The 19,633-nt window shown below is 41.4% G+C and overlaps 1 protein-coding gene across 2 annotated transcripts in view; it reads right to left on the bottom strand.

Moving 5' to 3' along the window:
- Positions 1-19,633, bottom strand: part of gfra2b (GDNF family receptor alpha 2b) — a 303,407-nt gene that overhangs the window by 9,694 nt on the left and 274,080 nt on the right. Inside the window, exons 8-9 of one of the 2 annotated variants that reach the window (XM_054747149.2) lie at positions 16,574-16,767; positions 3,338-3,385 (exon numbers count right to left, since the gene is read on the bottom strand). In XM_054747149.2, coding sequence (XP_054603124.2) covers positions 3,338-3,385; positions 16,574-16,767 — 242 coding nt within the window. The remainder of the gene's footprint in view (positions 1-3,337; positions 3,386-16,573; positions 16,768-19,633) is intronic. The other variant, XM_054747150.2, reaches the window with a different exon arrangement.

Genomic DNA, 19,633 nt, shown 5'->3' with positions numbered 1-19,633 from the left:
TCAGTTGGCCAACATTAGAGAAACAAACATTTTTTCATTGGCCTTTAGAATATTCTAATTTTCTGAGATACCAGATTTGATGTTTTCATTGGTTGTCACCTATAAATATCAAATTTAAATGTAATAAACATCGGAAATACATTGGTCTGTGTGCATTGCATGAATATAATGTACAAGTTTCACGTTTTGAATGGAATTACTGAAATATTTTCAACCTTTTGATGATATTCTAATTTACTGGCCAGCACCTGTATAATTAAAATTCCTAAAAAATGACAGTAGAACAGGCACAAATATGATCTAGGACTTAAACTTACTTTTAACACCAGAGCAGGCGTGACTCTGAGAATAATCAAGAACACTAACTTTTTCCAGTTGGATGACTGAAGGAAGATGGGAAGATAAAAGATCATGATGAGGAATGAATGATCTGATGAAGAGGTGAGTGGACCTTCTTTACGTGGGAAGTCCCCCTGGCACGTCAAGAAGGGGATGGCTGCAGACTCGCAGATTCACGCCTGCAGCAGCGAATCTGGTGTGATCTCCAGCATGAATCACAACTTTCTTGTTTCTCGCTGCCCCGACGCGCCTAAACATCCGCCCCTTTAGCTCCCCATCGGCTGATGACCGCTTCAACAGACCTCGCTGCTTAGTGATGGTAACGCATGCGGTGTTTGGACAGTCACTCGTCTCAGAAACATTGAATGAACTGACAGAATTTTTTTGAAAATATCGGTAAGATTTTAGAGTGTTTCTGTTACTTTAAGACATGTTGTTTATGACTGTTTACAGAGTAGTGAGAACACGGACCATTTTCCCAGCTGCTGCCAGGTGCCTCTTGTTCATCTGACAACTTTCATAAACTACTGTTAAGGCAAAAAAATAATTCTGTCTGGTTCTTTCAGTGCTGCAAAATTGTTACATAAATGTAAAAAAATATGGCTTACCTTGACTTTTGTTAAGTTTCTGATGCCACCGGGCAACAGCAGAGATCAAATACTATGAAAAATGTTCACGACACGTATGCCGTAGTTTTCAGGAAGTTTTTTTTCTTTAAAAGTTAAGAGGCTGACGTATTTTCCAAATACTACATCAGTTCAAGCAAGGCAATTCCTTCAAATTATTTTGTTTTAGTAAAAGAAGAAGAAGAAGAAAAGATATTTTCTATGGCACCTCTGAAGATAAAATCACGAGGTGCTTCACCAAACAAAAAATGTCAAATATAAAAAAAAATTGAAAATGATTAAAAATATATTCAAAATTAGCTAAAATAGACAATTTTGATTAAAAATGTAAAAAAAAAAAAGGACAGAGAGTGAATAGGAAAGAGGGAAATAAGTGGATCCTGAGGAAGGTGGAATACCGTATTTTCCGGAGTATAAGTTGCTCCGGAGTATAAGTCGCACCAGCCATAAAATGTATGATGAAGAAGAAAAATACATATATAAGTCGCACTGGACTATATGTCGCATTTTGGGGGAAAATTTTATTATTTTTCTTACAAAATCTGAGACCAAGCATTTCACATTGCAAGACAAGTACCGGTAACAAAAACAGAATAAACAATGCGGGCGCAGCAGCGCGCCACGGTCTCCAGCAGAGGATGGTGGTGTTTCAAACACTCCCAGCTGACGGGGAGAGTGCCTGCAGCACCCCGCCACAGGCTGCAGCAGGTGATGGCGGTGTTTCAAACACTCCCAGTGGGTCAGAGGAGCTGAAACCTGGACCGAAGCCGGCCCGCAGCAGTGCGCAACAGTCTCCAGCAGGTGATGGTGGGGCAGGGGAGCTCATTCCTGGTCCGGAGCCGGCCCGCAGCAGCGCGATATACATAATTTGGTATATAAGTCGCAGGACCAGCCAGACTATGAAAAAAAGTGTGACTTATAGTCCGGAAAATACGGTATATAAGGAGAGCAGAGCAAGGAGAGGGTGATGAAGGTCACAACAAAAAACCAGCTTGAACAGGTGAGTTTTCAGCTGCTTTTAAAAGGAGACCACTGAGTCCACTGATCTCAGGCTCAGGGGGAGAGAGTTCCAGAGTCTGGGGGCCACAGCAGCAAATGATCTGTCACCTTTGGTCTTTAGCCTGGTGCGCTGCACAACCAGTAGGCTTTGATCACTGGACCTCAGGGACCTGCTGGCAGTGTAGGGACTAAGTAGATCACCAATGTATGATGGTGCCTGTCCATGTAAGGCCCTGTAGAACAGAACCAGGATCTTGAAATGAACCCTGAAGTTGACTGGCAGCCAATGAAGCTGGAGGAGAAGCGGGGTGATGTGGGTGTGTTTGGAGGACTTGGTCAGAAGCCGAGCACAGGCGTTCTGAACCACCTGTAGACGTTAGCTGAGCACTGTGCATTGTTGTGTTATATTTGGTCTACGAGGAAATCATGCAATCATTGCTTGAAATGCAAGTTGTGATTAAATGCGTACATTTTAATGCATAATTTTTCCTAATTAATTACTTATAATTAACGCGTTAAAGTCCCAGCCCTAGTTTATTTGTATTGTACAACAATACAAATAGTTTCTTTAAACTGCTTTGCCGACAGAATGTACATAATCATTTTTTTGTAGAACAAACTAATTTTAATTATTTGTTAAACGCAAAAGATTGTTTAGTTTTTAGTCTTTTATCTATCTTTTAAATTAGATGATGAATAAGCCAAAAGTTAAATCTTCATGGTCATGGGGAAGCATCTTAAACTGTATTTCATTTGCACATTTTTGAATTCTTCTGAAAAGAGACTTGCTGGCAGTAACAAAAGTCTCAAAAATTACACTAATCACACTGAAGCACTCTTTTCGTTATTCAGCCATTATCCTTGGTTTCTGTCCCGTGTTGTTGTTGGAATTCCCTCCAGCAGTTTTGGAACAAGCTTGGATAAAACACACCAAAATGTGAAGCTCGACTGGCAGTAGTGAGTCCACATTTGCACTGCACCTCTTTTGGCGCATTCACGTCTGGCTCGGCCCGGTCTAACCCAGTTAGGTTAATTGTGTTCACATCTGGTTAAACTGCACGTTTTCGGTAGCCTGGCCTGCCATACTCGTCCTCTGTTCTACACAGAGAACTAGTCTGGTTACTCACAGGCAGAGAGGCGGGACTAGCCAGCTCAAAAATAACCAATCAGTGATTGCAGAGATTTGTGTTTGACTTTGGTGCTAAAGCTGCATCCTTCATAATTTCATCAGAAAACTTCTAGTAAAAATATTTTTCTGCCAAGTTTGAATTGAATGGCAGATTCTTGAATAATGTCAGAAATACACTCTTATGAAGCCTGATTAACCTACTGTAAAACTTTACAACATAATGTTTGTAGTCACATCTACTCACCTCTTCACACTCAAAGTCATCAGAGGGAATGCACTTTTGACCTCCATCCTGAAAAACAATTCACAGTGAGACAAGGTGGCCAGAGAGGTTTTGCTTGTCACACGCTGACCCCTACTTCACAATGGAAGCATCAGTGGCAAATTAGAATCCATTATAGTCTATGTATGGGGTCAGTTTAAACCAGCCACGACGTGGAAGTCTTCAGGCTCATCCCAGAAACAGCTCGCCGCGCAGCTGAAGATAAGATTGAGTTCTATTTTTACAGCGTCCCTTCAGAGACAGTTAACATAGGACTAGACAGGAAATCACATACGGTTTCAGTTTAAAACTTCCAGTCACTTTCAAAATAAAAGACTATTGCAGTGATGTAATTTCATATCTATGTGGATTATGTCAATACAATTGACCCAAGGGCTTATTTACTCCTGGTGTCATTCGAGAAGTTCAACGGTCAGTTTTTCATGGCTTTAATCCTGGCAGTGGAGAGGAACAACATCAAACAGCGATATCAAATGTAATCTCCTTTGTTTTTTTTTTGGTTTAATGTTGGATGGCATAAACAAATCATGACCTTTGAAGTCGAGGGGTTTTGTGATCTTGCAAGTCCAGCAAAGAGCACAGCAGAGTAGTTGTTCCGCAGCTGAGATTCTCCCCGATGTCTACCGCCACGCGGCGAAGCTCGTGAGTAAACCATTTTGCTGCTGTTCCGTGCTTCCAGTGTGATGTAGGGGTCATTCCTGTTTTCAGTTGAAAACATTCTTCATTTTTCATAGCTGTAATGTTAAGGTAGCGCAACTCGTGTTGCGAAGGACCACAGTCACCAATTCTTGTCATGTGTCTTGCCCATGTATGTCTGATCTCTGAACTGTGTGTACTGAAACTCAATTTCATTTCTCTGTATGTCTTGCACATGTGGTGGAATTGACAATAAAACTGACCTTGGAAGTGGACTCAAACATCAATAATAATATTTGATTAAATAAACAGCGTATAACGTGGGTATTTCAAATGGAGAAGTGTAATGTAATTTTTTTAAATTAATCAAAAATGTTAAATAAATGGCAGGAAAAGAGTAACTGACCACCTACCCCCACACACTCACACATTCTCATCTTGCATTCGTTGTGAGGATCGTCATTGACTTCCATTCATTTTAGTGACTGGATTGTGCCTAACCCTAACCATAACTCTAACCCTGACCAGACCATTCCTAATCCTAACTATATCTAAAACTTAACTTGCACCATACCTCTAAAAGTAATGAGTAACATTGTACCAAAGTGAGGACCAACAAAATGTCCTCCCTTCGTGTCCTCAGCTTGCAGGTAAAAAGCTTGATATTGGTCCTCACTGTTTCATCAACTCTTTGACAAAGAGGCTATTACCTCTTGAATGTATCATCATTGGGCCTCACTTTTATGTATAGACAAACACACACACACACACACACACACACACACACACACACACACACACACACACACACACACGCGCGCGCACACACACGCGCGCGCACACACACAGTTATTTGTGGAGATCATTAAACCATGCAGAAGAAACATTCTATCAGCTGCTGCGCCCCCGTCGGACACCAGACCTCCTGCTCATCTCCTTCCTGGCAACTGGCTGCACAGGAAGATGATAGCTTTGAAAAGAGGGGGTGGTGATTTGATCAAATCTGAAATGCACAGAGCAGCTTGAGTGAGGTAATACACTAGTAGTTGCAACATGCCTACTTTATTTTTTATTTTTTGCAATGCATCTTATCAACTGCCTGTTTCAATCTTTACTTTCAGTCATCTGTGCTGAGAGACCACAGAGGTTTCACATTTTCTGCAAACACTGACATTCCAGCTATTTAGAAATATTCGCACAACGCTGACACAAAGCAGTTTGAATCCTAATCTGCTGAGAAGCTTCAGCATAAGTCCATGTTGGCATGGTGTGCTGAGATGTAAACTGGTGTCTAACTCAGCCTGCTGCCGGCTTCAGGTCAATGCTGCATGCCTGCATCTGTCCGTATCACAAATGTAACGTCATGAAATGGCCTGATTTTGAGATCCCACAGGTCAAGATCTACAGCCAGGTCAACTTAACCTGGCTATGACACAACCTACAATATTTCCCCCTCACAGGAGACTTGAAGTCTACACATAGTCCCTTTAAATCAGAGCCTGCTTCCTCACACTAGCTGGAATCAGAGGCTGACAGAGATAATAAAAGATAAACAATAACATTCTCTCTCCTCCAAGGTCCTTCACAGAGAAACTCTTTTAAACGAACTCCTTTATTCCCAGAAGAAAGAAGATTTTATAATTATATACAATGAAATGTTCATTGATCTGTTTAATGATATATGCTTAGCATGTTTACTGGATGCGGTCATCACCATTTGCACACTCAAACAAAAACAAAGTAAGATTAAGTTAACGCATAACATTTAGTTAACCTTTAGCCCAGATTCATAGTCTCCATATGAAAGAGGGTGAGTCTCTGAGATGCTTGGTAACATCTCTCAAACTTGCCAGCCCCTGATTGGATGGCCAATTCATAATATCGATTCCTTAAAACAAGATGGCTTTGAGTAATTTGTCAGTTCTAGAGCGACCATCTTTAGCACCTCTTTAACCAACAAGGAGTTTGACATGTCGTCAAACTCTTTTTAAACCTTTATCGCACCTGCGAAGCTGAGAATAACAAGATAGTATCTGCAGTACAAAGCTGACGCAAACTCCTTCAGAGTTCCTTTTAAGATGCTCCATTTCATCTATTGTTGTGACCCGGAGACATCCCAGGACTGATTTGGTTGCATCGAGGTTTCTCTATGAACCAAGTGCAGTGGGGTCGTCGGCTCCTTGACATCTCGGATCCAAACGGGGGTCTTCAGAACGGGTGAAGTAGAACACAGCGAGATAGCGTCTGTATGTGGTTTTGATAAGAACAACTTCATAGCTTGTTTGCAAACCAAATTCTTTCATGTCCAGAACTCAGCTCTGAGAAACGGAAATTCTGACTTCATCACAATATATTCACACATAAATTCCAGATACCATCCTTTTAGTTTGCATCCACTCACAGTAAATAATGGTTTAAACATTCTGTCAAGTCTTAATTGTTTGTAAAATAAATTCTTAACTTTTATAAACCTGACTGTTTCTTGAATCAAAACGAAGAGGGTACGATCTCTTAATGAATAAAAGAATCCCAGAATCTTATGTCTAAAACAAATAAAGACCAGGCAAGGTGATATTCTATAATTAAAATAGAGTATTACAGCTTATTGGTTTCAGGTAGGGTCAATAATATAAATAGCTCTTAAGCAATTTAATTAACCAAACATTCTATTTATCTAACATTACACAAACCAATTTAATTTAGGTAAAAATCATTTGTCAAAAAGAAATATGTATCAAGAGTGTGTAACACAAATGACAGAGAAAGTCTGTTTCATCAACTCTTTGACGAAGAGGCTATTACCTCTTGAATGTATCATCATCATGTATGTAAAGTTCTGATGTTTACTTTTACCCTTCCTGTTGCCTCAATGCCTGCAGCTTTGCAGTTGTCTTCAAACAACCCACCTGTCAAGCTTGGTCATGCCAGGTGAAAGACAACCACAATCCAGTCATACTGTACGTGGAGAAATCTGATGGCAACAAACACATACTGCATTCCAAGAATGAACAGAAAGGCAATATCTGATGAAGAGGAAAACAAATCAAATCGAAGTTTTGAGTTATAAGGTTCAGTTAAACCTCCAAATTGTGAACAACCACAAGTGAACACTGAGATGAAATAACAAACACACACAAACCCACAATCAGCTCCGGCATGCTCCCAGCATCTCCAAAAATGTTTTACAAACAATGAAAAATAAGCAAATGGATCAAAAGGCAAGTAATACAATATTCTGTTGCTCTAGAATTAAAATCTATTCAGTGAGACGGTTTGCCTTAAAAGGCTGAGGATGTTCAGATTTCCTGAGGTTAGGCTTTAGATTTTCAGCTGTGAAAATAGGTTGCTATGAGGAATAATGAACCTTTTTCTGATTGCTCTTTTGGTATATTACCTAAGCCAAATATTCAGAGCATTTCGTGGACAGAACAAATGCTGCAGGCAGTGCAGTAAAAAAATAAATTTAAAAGGCTGACTGTGTTTGTGTAACTGGATTTGTTCTTTCATTTTTCCCTATACCTGCTATGATTGTTTAAGGACAAAAGAAATGATTTTGTGATTGTTTTGTGTTGTTTTTCATTACAGGAACAGCATATCCTAGACTCTGTCTCTAAAGGAAAATGTTTATGTTGTACTGTACTGCCCTGTACTGCACTGTACTTTACTTTACTATACTATACTATACTATACTATACTGTGCTATACTGTGCTATACTATACTGCACTATACCATATTTCTATAGGCTATACTATGCTATGTTATCTTATACTATACCAAACCATACCATGCTATGCTACACTATGTTATCTTATACTATACTATGATATGCCATACTATTATAGGTTATACTATACTATAATATGCTATGTTATACTATACCAGTGGGGGTGGCCCACGGGGCTCTCGGGGAAAAGTGACCCCTGTTCTACAAGCACTTTTACATAAAATATAGAAAATTATTGGAAAACAAAAACCCATATGCTTTTTTGGCATGGTTCAAGGTTATGTTCTATAATTATGGTGACATATGTACTCACTGGCTGAATGGAATCAAATTAAAGAATGCATAACTTCCAGGCATCATCTTATTTTTGGGATTCGGTACTTTTTTCTTACCAGTCAGTACATATTAGTCATGTTCATTTTCTAAAAGCAAAAAGTGGTTTCAGATAAACCTCAAGTTTTATATGTTGAATGACAGAAAAAGAAAAAAATAGCTAAGAAAATGTTATGAAAAACAAGGGCAGAAGCAATATAAGGGTATAACTTAGGCTAGCATAATAAATGGGCATGTCATGTTCAGACAGGTTTTGCTAGACGTTTCACTGTAGAGGGGGTGGGGGGCAAGGCTCTGTGGCATTTACAATGGCATTCAGCTAGTTGTTACTGAGGGAAACTATCTAACTACACGCTGAAACCTCTTTTAAATAAAAGATGTAATTTTTTGTGTAATAGGGTAAAATAAAAGCTACATATAAGTGCAACAGAAATGAAACAGTTTAATAATATGTTTCAGTTTTGATCTATTATATAAATCCTGCTTTAAATGTCTTACATAACAGTTTGCATTGGCCTTTAACATATGGCCTCACACCTCCTCTCAGTGTCTAAAAAATGTCCACTTTTGCAGTATGCAGGTAGAACAGCACATTAATCCATTTGTGTGTTTGATTATGTTTTATCTGAAGCCGATACATTGTTCTTCTCTCATTATTTACAAGACCCATTATTGTCCGCTCATTATTCAAACTTCTTAGAAGTAACAGAAGTGCCGTATTTCTGACCAAATGTTTTGCCTAAATAAAGCATTGACAGAAAACATTTATTGAATATTAACAGCACTCTGCTGCCTTGGCTTTTGTCATCTGGAAAACAGAAAAAGAAACCCACTCCTCTTATGTTACTGTTTCCTTCTTCAGCTTTGAAAAATGTATTTCATGCTCTCGTGAAAAATGCAGAACACATAGAAATAAGTGGTGTGATCACAGGTGCCTAATGTTGTCTTTATGTCACACAGAGCTGATTCTAACGTATTACATCTTTGCTAATTAGTTTGTTGAGATTGTGATAATGAGAAAGTATCTCCCTAATAATGAGATTATTTTTACTTTTTTAATCTTAGTGGCAGGAATGGGCTTCCATATTGATGAGCTCCTCTCCTGAGTTATTGTAGCTAAATGAGGATCACAAGATGGACACAATTTCTCAAATAGAGCTGTTCCATTATAACTTTTTTTTGTTAAATAAATGATCAGATGGTGGAATCTGTTATTTAGTTTAGTCAACCTGAAAAATGATCATTTGACATCTGTAACTGGATGTTTTGTGATCTGACGCAGCTGTGATTTTATTTCAAATGAACGTGCACTCTAGTGTCAATCATCTTCTGTGTGGAATGGTCCCAAGCTTTGGCCTTGTTTTCTCTGATTTTTCTTCCTTTTTTTTTCTTTTTTCTTGTTCACCACAGCCTTAAAAACAAGCATACTACACATAATGCAGCTAAAGCCTTTGACATGAAATATATATATATATATATATATATATATATATATATATGTGTGTGTGTGTGTGTGTGTGTGTGTGTGTGTGTGTGTGTGTGTGTCTATATTTTTATTTATTTATTTATTTATTTATTTATTTATTTATTTGTTTGTTTTGTTTAAACCTTTCAAGTGTTTTAGCAGCAGCAGGATGAAAACTCACACCAAAGATGGTGATCACCCAAACTAATTATGCAGCTGTGGGGGAAAACAGTCAATGATTATTAAATAATCATAATGAAGGCAGCCATTATGAAAGGCCACCCTCTTTAATCTTTGTGGTAAACTTTTCTTCCACAATAAACTATGATTGTTTTTTTTTATGGGTTGAGGTCAAGTGTTTTCTTGTGTGAATCTAAAGTGAACATGTCTGAGCTCTGTATCAGGTGAGGATTTAGTATTTCGGTGGCATTGCACCTTCAGTTTTCTATTTGAAGTCCACTTGATGCAACAACATGATTAGATCCTCCTAAAGTATTGATGAGGAGGCTGCAGGCGCAGCCCAGAAAATCCATCAGCTTTGGACGAGTAGACATTTGAGAAAGTACGTTTAAAAAAGCACTTCCATTTGCAGGTGTCAAGAGGTCTCACAAAACCATCATGAGAGCCAATTCACCTACACCAAGGAGGTATTTTCTTAATAATATGTCTGGATGAGATGAAAAGGCTTTTGTGATGCTTCTGCGAGTCTGAATTCCAACTGCAAATTAAGCTGTTTTGTGGGCTTGCCTCATGGCAATAGAAAGTACATCCTTTTCAGTTTTAAATATCACGGCATAAAATTTTTGTCTGGATCTTGTTGCTCTTATGTTGACCTAAATTCAACCACAGGTAAGCAAAAACAACATATGACCTATTCATGTGTCTTTGTTTCATCAGCTAGTATACTATTAAACATGGAGAACCAGTTCTTGCAAAACCAAACCAAGCCCAAGTGTCCACAGTATGTATGAGCAGTAAATCTGAACAAAGAATTCTTTAGTCACATTCTGTTTGACCTTCTCACATCTCGTTCACACCGACTATGGAATGGATGTGGTCCAGAATCAAACTGGTTTTTGGTGAATTGCTGATCCGAATGTGGAGCTCCAGAAAGTTTCCGCATGGAATTGATTCAATTCAATTCAAGTTTATTTATTTAGCGCCAAATTACAACAAGAGTCATCTCAAGGTACTTCACATAATAAACATTCCAATTCAGGTCAGTTCATTAAGCCAATCAGAAATAATGTTTCCTATATAAGGATCCCAGCAAATTGCATCAAGTCACTGACTAGTGTCAGTGACTTTACAGCAGATTCCATTACAGATTGTCATGAAGTAAAATAAACTATAAGAAGTGTTTCTCTGAGGTGAATCTGGTAATTTCAAAATAAAACCTGTGTTGCATTATTTTTCTTTTTTTCTCTGGTTCTTGGCTCACTCATTGATCTTAATGGGCCATTCCCATCTGTACCGGGTCGGCCCAGGCCGGGTAGCCCCAGTCGGCCCCAGCCTGGCCCGGTTGATTCCACACATCCGTGTCTTAAGCCCATGTGGGCTGATTCTAACCACCAATCAGAGGCTTGCTCTAATGGAAGGTGTGAATTTGCTGTCAGCAGTGGGTGTGTTGGCCCTGGTCGGCCTGAAGCAGACCCCCTCGAGAAGAGGGCTGAGAATGAGCCTTGGTTGGCCCGGAAAAATACCAGACCACCCAGATATGTAAACAACCTACTCTACCCGGCCCGGGCCGACCCGGTACAGATGGGAATGGCCCATTAGAGTGAGACCCTGATGCTGTTTATGCCTAATATATGGAGACAGAATGTTCTATCTTGTTAATGTGTGGTCCAGTTAAAAATATCCACAACACACAGGCTTCCAAACTTTTTAGACATCTGCTGTGATTTAGTTTGAACAAAAGTCCATCTGGAGTTTCAGCTTCTCCCCGATTTATTAATAAATTGTTTTAGTTTTTTATAATTTTGTGTTTTCATCACATTTAGCTTTTATTTAATTAAGAAAAAATCAATCTATCTTCTGCCGCTTATCCGAGGTCGGCAGTAGCCTAAGCAGGGAGGCCCAGACTTCCCTCTCCTCAGCCACTTAGGCCAGCTCCTCCGGGGGAATCCCAAGGTGTTCCCTGACCAGCCGAGAGACATAGTCCCTCCAGTGTCTCCTGGGTCTTCCCTTGGATCTCCTCTCAGTTGGACGTGCCTGGAAAACCTCACCAGGGAGGCATTCAGAAGGTATTCTAACCAGATGCCCGAGCCACCTCAACTGGCTTCTTTCAATGTGGAGGAGCAGCGGGTCTACCCCAAGCCCCTCCCGGGTGACCAAACTTCTCACCATTTCTCTAAGAGAGAGCCCAGCCACCCTGCAGAGAAACCTAATTTCAGCCGCTTGTATCTGCAATCTCATTATTTCGGTCACTACCCAAAGCTTATGACCATAGATGAGGGTAGGAACGTAGATCAACTGGTAAATCAAGAGCTTCGGCTTGTAACTCAGCTCTCTTTTCACCACGACAGACCGGTACAATGACTGCAGGACCTTGTCCTTGTCCTAGAGAAGGCATTCTACCCTTTTCTGATTCAAGACCATGGTCTTGGATTTAGAGGAGCTGTTTCACATCCCAGCCACTTCAAACTTGGCTGCGAATTGCTCCATCAAAAGCTGGAGATCACATTCTGATGAAGCTAACAGGAACCATATAATCTGCAAAAAGCAGAGACCTGATCCTTAGGCCACCAAAACGGATCCCCTCAACACCTTGGCTGTGCCTAGAAATCCTGGCCATAACAGTTATGAACAGAATCGGCAAGGCCGGATTATAATATGGGCAATCTGGGTCCAGGGGCCCCCAGCCACAAGAGGGCCCACGCAAGCAGTAATCTTTATTTATTTATTTATTTATTTATTTTTGTGCAGCAGTCTTAACGCTGGAGAAAAATGTTGACAAGTAATTAAAATTGTGCCCACATTTACTAAGTTAACACACATTTCTTTTAACAACGGTAGGTCTTTACTGTTCCTGCTTCAGCCCTCTCCCCCCTCCCCCTGCGCGGCGGCCGCAAACTCACTGATGCGCCTGCAGCCTCTCAGAGTTCCTGCTGCTCTAAAAATTGAAAGAATCATTTAATTTTCTGTTCCTCACTTCTGATTACCTTCAATGGTGTCTGTTTGTTACAACCACCAGGTACAAAAACAAACTTGTTTTCATTTGACAATTTTTTTCTGTCCTGTGTTTATTATCTTCCTGCATCTCCTCTCAGTTCTAAAGAGAAACTGCTACCAGGCTTCATATATATTCACCTTATGAGTTACCTTTGAACTGCAGATAAAAAAGATCTACCGACTGCAAAAATAGCGGAGTGCACAGCATGCCGGCCGCACCAGTGAGGTGAAATCACCGGAGGACGAAACAGGTTATCCGCTCCGCAGCAGTAAAACGCATCAGGCACAAATAAAAGACAGAAAACATAAAAGGATATGAGCCGACATAAACAATCGCATGCAAAATATTTTTTTTGAGGTGGCGACACTTTGAGAATGTTACTGAGGCCGTGCTCAGGACGCATCTGTCTGGAGCGCGTCAACGATCAGAGCTCTGTGCCTCTCAGCTCTAAATAATCCCAGCAGAGTCCACATGAATAATGTAATATAAATAGAACGATGATCGTTTACAGGCTAAAAAATAGCCTACAGCCCATCTTCCCTTATGTGTTTGTGGCCCTGTGGATTTTTCCAACTCTACCTGCACTTCTTATATGTACCTCTCAACGTAGGACTCTTTCATAAGTGTACCACACCATCAGCTACGTCAGCCCAGACAAGAGAAGAGAAAATAGAGACAGAATAGAAGAAAATTCTGTCTGGATGTAGATGGAGATTACATTTTACAGCAGCCTGATCATCATTTAAATACGTAAACCATCACGTGGCTTCCAGTCCACGCTAACAGCATTATTTTAATTGGTGCATTTGTGTGTGTGTGTGTGTGTGTGTGTGTGTGTGTGTGTGTGTGTGTGTGTGTGTGTGTGTGTGTGTGTGTGTGTGTGTGTGTGTGTTTTGCACTTCAAACACTGGTCTAACCAACTAGACCAGCATGTCCAGTAACATATTAATGTTACAATTACACAATTTCACCTCATGTAGGCAAGGAACATTTCACCTGCCGTGGCCCGACCGCTTCTGTTCCACATAAACTTTGTGTGTAATCAAATGTCTCTACAGGTGCTTTCTGTGCTGATGAGGCTATTCTGCCTCAGACAGACTGGATGTGTCATGCGTCTCCATATTGAGGACTGGAACAAGCGCTATTCAGCCAAAGTTTCATAATCCAAGAACATTTTTCCAAGTGACACATCCCTCAGAGAGACCGGGTTTCCAGACCACTTCAGTGGAAGGAAATCTTACCGCATCGCCGTGGTTCTGCGCTGCAAACTTCTCTACAGATCTTCAGCCCACTGTCCACCATGTGCGCTGCGAGCTGCGCTGAGCAGTGTCCAGTATAAAGCTCTGATGTTCTGATGGGAATCTTTTCTTGATTTATGAAGTTACCTCTGCAATGTGTGTAACGATTAAAATGTCAGCTCATCTGTGTGTGCATCAGTGTGCGTCTGGGTAATTCTTTCAAAACAACCAACATCCGTGAGTATATCCGTCAAAATAAACAGTCAAATGGAAATATATGTAACCTGCCATTTAACTGTTTTGCCTTCTTGTGAAGATTGTTGCAAAGAAAAACAATTAAACTTGATTAACCCCAGAGCCATGCGCACTGTGCTGTACTGACTGTAAATGAGGGGGAAACAATTTAATCAGATCCTTTTCTTACCATTTCAACATGGTTTAATGTAAAAATTTCATTGAGTACAAACTTTAGTTGAACCAATCTAATGAGACAGAGCCCAGATTAGTATTCTGAACAGTTTAAACATGTTTAAAACGGAGACATGCGTGACACATCTAAAGTTCGCACCTGCTCAGCTATTATGGAAATTTAACTAACAAGATGAATAACATAAAATTATTGTAGGCACAGAGAACCCCCCCCCCCCACACACACACACACACTTTTGAAAATCTTGCAATGCACCTGCTACCAGTTACAAATTGTGAAGGGGAATGATCTTCACAAATAGCAAGAATAAAAAATGAACTGAGAACAACACAAACTCAACAGGGCCTCAGTACACTGTCACTGATGGCAATTGAATATAAGCTTGTCAGGAATCTGGACTTTGATGACATTGTAAATGAATTTACTAAAAGAAAATCCAGAAAGTAGTTTTTCTGAAGGTAAGACAGGAGACCACCAAGGAAACAAAAAAAGAGGAAGGAGCCAGAAGTTAAGAGGAAGAAGGAGAAATGAGTCAAGAGGAGGAAGGAGACAGGAGACAAGATGAGGAAGGAAACATGAGACAAGATGAAGAAGGAGACAGGAGACACGAGGAGGAAGGAGACAGAAGAAAAGAGGAGGAAGGAAACATGAAACAAGATGAGGAAGGAGACAGGAAAAGAGAAGAGGAAGGAGACAGGAGACAAGAGGAGGAAGGAGACAGGAGACAAGAGGAGGAAGGAGACAGAAGACAAGCAGAGGAAGGAAACAGGAGACAAGAGGAGGAAGGATAAAAAAGAGGAGGAAGGAGACAGGAGACAAGAGGAGGAAGGAGACAGGAAGCAAGAGGAGGAAGGAGACAGGAGGCAAGAGGAGGAAGGAAACAGGAGACCAGAGGAGGAAGGATACATAAGGCAAGAGGAGGAAGGAAACAGGAGACAAGAGGAGGAAGGAGACAAGAGGAGGAAGGAGACAAGAGGAGGAAGGAGATAGGAGACAAGATGAGAAAGGAAACCTGAGACAAGAGGAGGAAGGAGACAAGAGACAAACAAAAAGCATGCAGATATTTAACCTTTGTATCAACGTAAGTAAGCAAGTTTTAAGATTGACAATGCTACAGAATATCTAAAAAGTGCTTCTAGGTGGCAGTAATGTTGGGGTAGGCTGGGGGGGGGGGGGGGGGGGGGGGGGTAAACACATTGTGCCCAGGGGCCCTCTCATCAGAAATGAGTCAGACCAAGCTCTGACACCTGTCATACAGGGACCTAACAGTCCATATCAGAAGGCCTGGCACCCCATACTCTCAGAGTACCCCCCACAGGGCTCCCCGGGGGACATGATCTCATCCACCCTTGGAGCTTTATCATCAAGAAGTTTTTTGACCACCTCAGTGACCTGTGCCCTCGGTTGGAGAGTCCAACCCAAAGTCCCCAGACTCTGCTTACTCACTGGAAGACGTGCTTGTGGGGTCGAGGAGCTGAGCAATATTCCGCCTACTGAACAACGTCCTGAGTAGAGGTCAGCAGCACACTGTCTCCACTGTAAGCAGTGTTGGTAGTGTACTGTTTCCCCTGCTGAGATGCCAGTTAGTGTACCAGAATCTCCTCAAAGGCATACAAAAGGCTTGCTCCACGGTTTCACCAAACCGTTTCCACGCCTGGGTTTGTGCCTCCGTGACCACCCGAGCCACATTCTGCTTGGACTGCCGGAACCCATCAGCTGCCTCTGGAGTCCCACAGGCTAAAAAGACCTGATAGGACTTTTTCTTCAGCTTGACAGCATCCCTAGCCACCAGCGGGTTTGGGGGTTGCCACCATAACAGGTACCAATGAGCCTGCGGCCACAGCTCCGGTCAGCTGCCTCAACAGTGGAAGCACAGACCATTGATATCTTAGGACTGCCAACACACCCTGTTGCACTGACTGTAAAAGCAGAGATGGAACATACTATTGGATCAAATGAACTAAATATCATTCAGAGACTTAGAAACAAGCAAGAGGGTTTAGAAACTAATTCTGTAAGTTACAGGCAGCCAGTGAAGGGAAATTAAAATGGGTGTAATGCGCTCTCATGATTTCCCACAATTCTGGGCTACCATAAATAAAAAGTCTGTTTTTTCTATAGTCATTTAAAACTGATTGCCTCCTCATGGTACAATATACAGACAAAAAGAAACAAAAAGGCAGTGTCTGACCCACCTGCAGGTTGGCACACGTGGAGAACATACAAGCACTTTCCATGGGCTTGATGGCATTCTCGGTGCTCTGGTGTAGAGAGGGGAAAGGTTTGGAGGCGATTGGTGGCTGGGTGGGGGGCAAGAAAGTGAACGGGAGCTCAGTTACAGGTGCAGCCACCCCGTCTGAACCATACCCAAATGACAAGATGGCATTTTCTGAGAGAGGGGAAACAGAGGAAATAAGTATGAGGAAGCATCACCAGGGCACAGCAGTCAATATGAATAACCATATAATTCCACCACAGATATTTCATCACTTGTTTCTCCAACTAACAAAATCACTCTGATAACAAAATTGCTGTTTGATAACAAAGGGAGCCTTGCTGTTTTTGCTTCCTTGTTACCTTTCCAAATCCCCACTCACCTCTTATTTTCTAAACAGAAACAAATCCGAAAACAAATAAATAAATTAATTAATTAAAATACAACAGAACCATTTTCGATTTGTGATCCATTCAGTGATTCACTATGCCATAATGAATACAAAAAGTATAAATCACCTCAAAACAAAAGGTAGAAAGGTGCTTGAAAATTAACCCTTTTGGATGTTACACTGGGCAGGATGCTCCTCCTTGTCTACTTGTGCTGGTCAGGGGGACCGGTGGCACATGTTGCATGGCAGCATCTGTGCTCCAGAGCTGCTGTGGCTAAAATGTTCATCATCAGTGTGCTTGACTGAGACGAGCACTACACAGATATGAAATGCTATTATTGTATTCTACCTATCACATGACTGAATGGAAACGGAGTAAATCAAATCCTGGATATTGACCTTCATGTAGGCTGGCTGGGCTAATCCTTAGCAATGATCTGTCATTTGGTGGGAGATCTGAGAGGACTTGCTGCTCCTCAACGTCAAAAGTAATGAGTCACGGACCAGGAAAAAACAGAGCTAACAAACTGAGAAGCAGGACTGAAACTAGAAGGAAGACAACAGGACTAAACAGTGCAAACCAGTAACTAACTGGGAGCTAAAATAATAGGAGGACCTGACAAGTGGTGATTAAACACAGGAGGCTTATACTCTGAGAGGGATTACAACACTGGGAAACATGAGGTGATGGAAGACAGGTGCAAACAGTTAACTAGGGAGCGAAGGCAAGAACCAAACTGGAATACAAGGGGCACCCATCATGGCAGGTGGGGAATGAAGTACTCCTTAATGTACACTGGCCCTTGTGCTTTGCATAGAGCAGAGAACAAATCCCACAACAACTGAGTCTTTCATTCAGCATGAAATTGTTTAAACAGAAAAAAAAAGCTTGTCCACAATGTAAAAAGAGCCACTGCTTTTCATTCCATGGGTCAACAAGGTGATGCTTTCTTTGCAGTTTTTATTTATTGTGACATAGTTGTTCAAATGGTCAACAAGTGTGTTGTACCACTGTAAGATTGCACACCTCACATTTCATGCACATGTATCCGTGCTGTTTGTTGATTCCTGATTCTCTTACCAATTATCTTTGATTAACTTGTTTTGGTGATGTTTACTAGGAATTAAATTTTTAAATGTTTTTGTGAATCCCTACAACTATGAAAACTTAATATATGCATAAGCAAAAATAAACCAAAAATGAAGATAAAAGAAGGCGCTGAACAAAAATCTGCTGCTTCCTGGATGTCTGTGGGTGTGCAGTGTGAGAGGATTCTCCTTAAAATTACACACACATAAAAAAAAATGGGAATAACAAAAATGCTATCTTCCCATTGTTCTTTGTCACTGTCATCTCTCATAATGAAACCCTGGGGAACATTTATGTAAATGTGACCAAAAGCTGAGCTGAAGGTGCTGTCACTTTAACTGACTGATGAAGCCATTATTGCTACCTTCATGTCCTGATGGGGCATAGAAAGCTAGAGTGAGAGACTTTTGTTTTTCTTACTTTTCATAGTGTTAATGTTCCCAGTAACATAGATGCACATATTTCTATCCACAATCTATTTAAAAATGTAAAATGTTGGTTGTCAGATTCTCAAATACTTAAAGAAGCCAAACTTTACAGTCTCTTTCATTTTGTATGCTCTAATCTAGGCACTGCACCTCACAAACTTTGAACTGTTGAATCCCTTTTTACAGGTGCATGGACATAAGGGTTAGACAGGTGGATGGACATAAGGGTTATACGATTCCTGTTCTAAGTCTCATGTGTGTCTCTGTTCTTAAGCTGCTGATAACTGGCCTCAATAGATGAGAATGTTGACCTGGACTATAATATTAAATTGTGTTGAGCTTTAGCCAGTCATTAATATTCAGACAAAATAACACAAACATATTTATTGATCTCCTCTTTGAACCGTCACCTTATTGTGGTGGAGGAGTTTGAGTACCCTACTGATCCTAGGAGCCATGTTGTCTGGGGCAATTTGTGCCCCTGGTAGGGTCTCCCATGACAAATTGGTCTTAGGTGAAGGGTGAGACAAAGAACGGTTCACAGGATCTTTCATGGAGGTAAATTCAAGAAGTCGGGGTACTCGGCCCGGAGGGTTACCGGGGTCCCACCCTGGAGCCAGGCCTGGGGTTGGGGCCCATGAGCGAGCGCCTGGTTGCCGGGCTTTTGCCCATGGGGCCCGGCCGGGCCCAGCCTGAACCGGATACGTGGGCTCATCCAACTGTGGACCCACCACCCGCAGGAGGAACATAAAGGGTCCGGTGCAATGTGGATCGGGTGGCAGACCAAGACGGGAGCCTTGGCGGTCCGATCCCCGGACAAGCTAACTGGTTTTGGGGACATGGAATGTCACCTCGCTGGCAGGGAAGGAGCAGGAGCTTGTGGTAGAGGTTGAGCGGTACCGGCTAGATATAGTCGGACTCACCTCGACACATAGCATTGGCTCTGGAACCCAAGTCCTTGAGAGGGGTTGGACACTCTCCTTTGCTGGATTTGCTCCGGGTGAGAGGTGGGGGGCTGGGGTTGTCTTTTTGTTAGCCCCAAGAATCTCTGCCTGTGTGTTGGGGTTTACCCCGGGGGACGAGAGGGTTGCTTACCTGCGCCTTCGGGTCGGGGAACGGGTCCTGACTGTT

Source organism: Nothobranchius furzeri, chromosome 6 (genome assembly GCF_043380555.1).
Source record: "Nothobranchius furzeri strain GRZ-AD chromosome 6, NfurGRZ-RIMD1, whole genome shotgun sequence".
NCBI lineage: Eukaryota > Metazoa > Chordata > Actinopteri > Cyprinodontiformes > Nothobranchiidae > Nothobranchius > Nothobranchius furzeri.
Note: the sequence above shows the minus strand (reverse complement) of the source record. Positions and strands in the feature narration are given on the sequence as shown.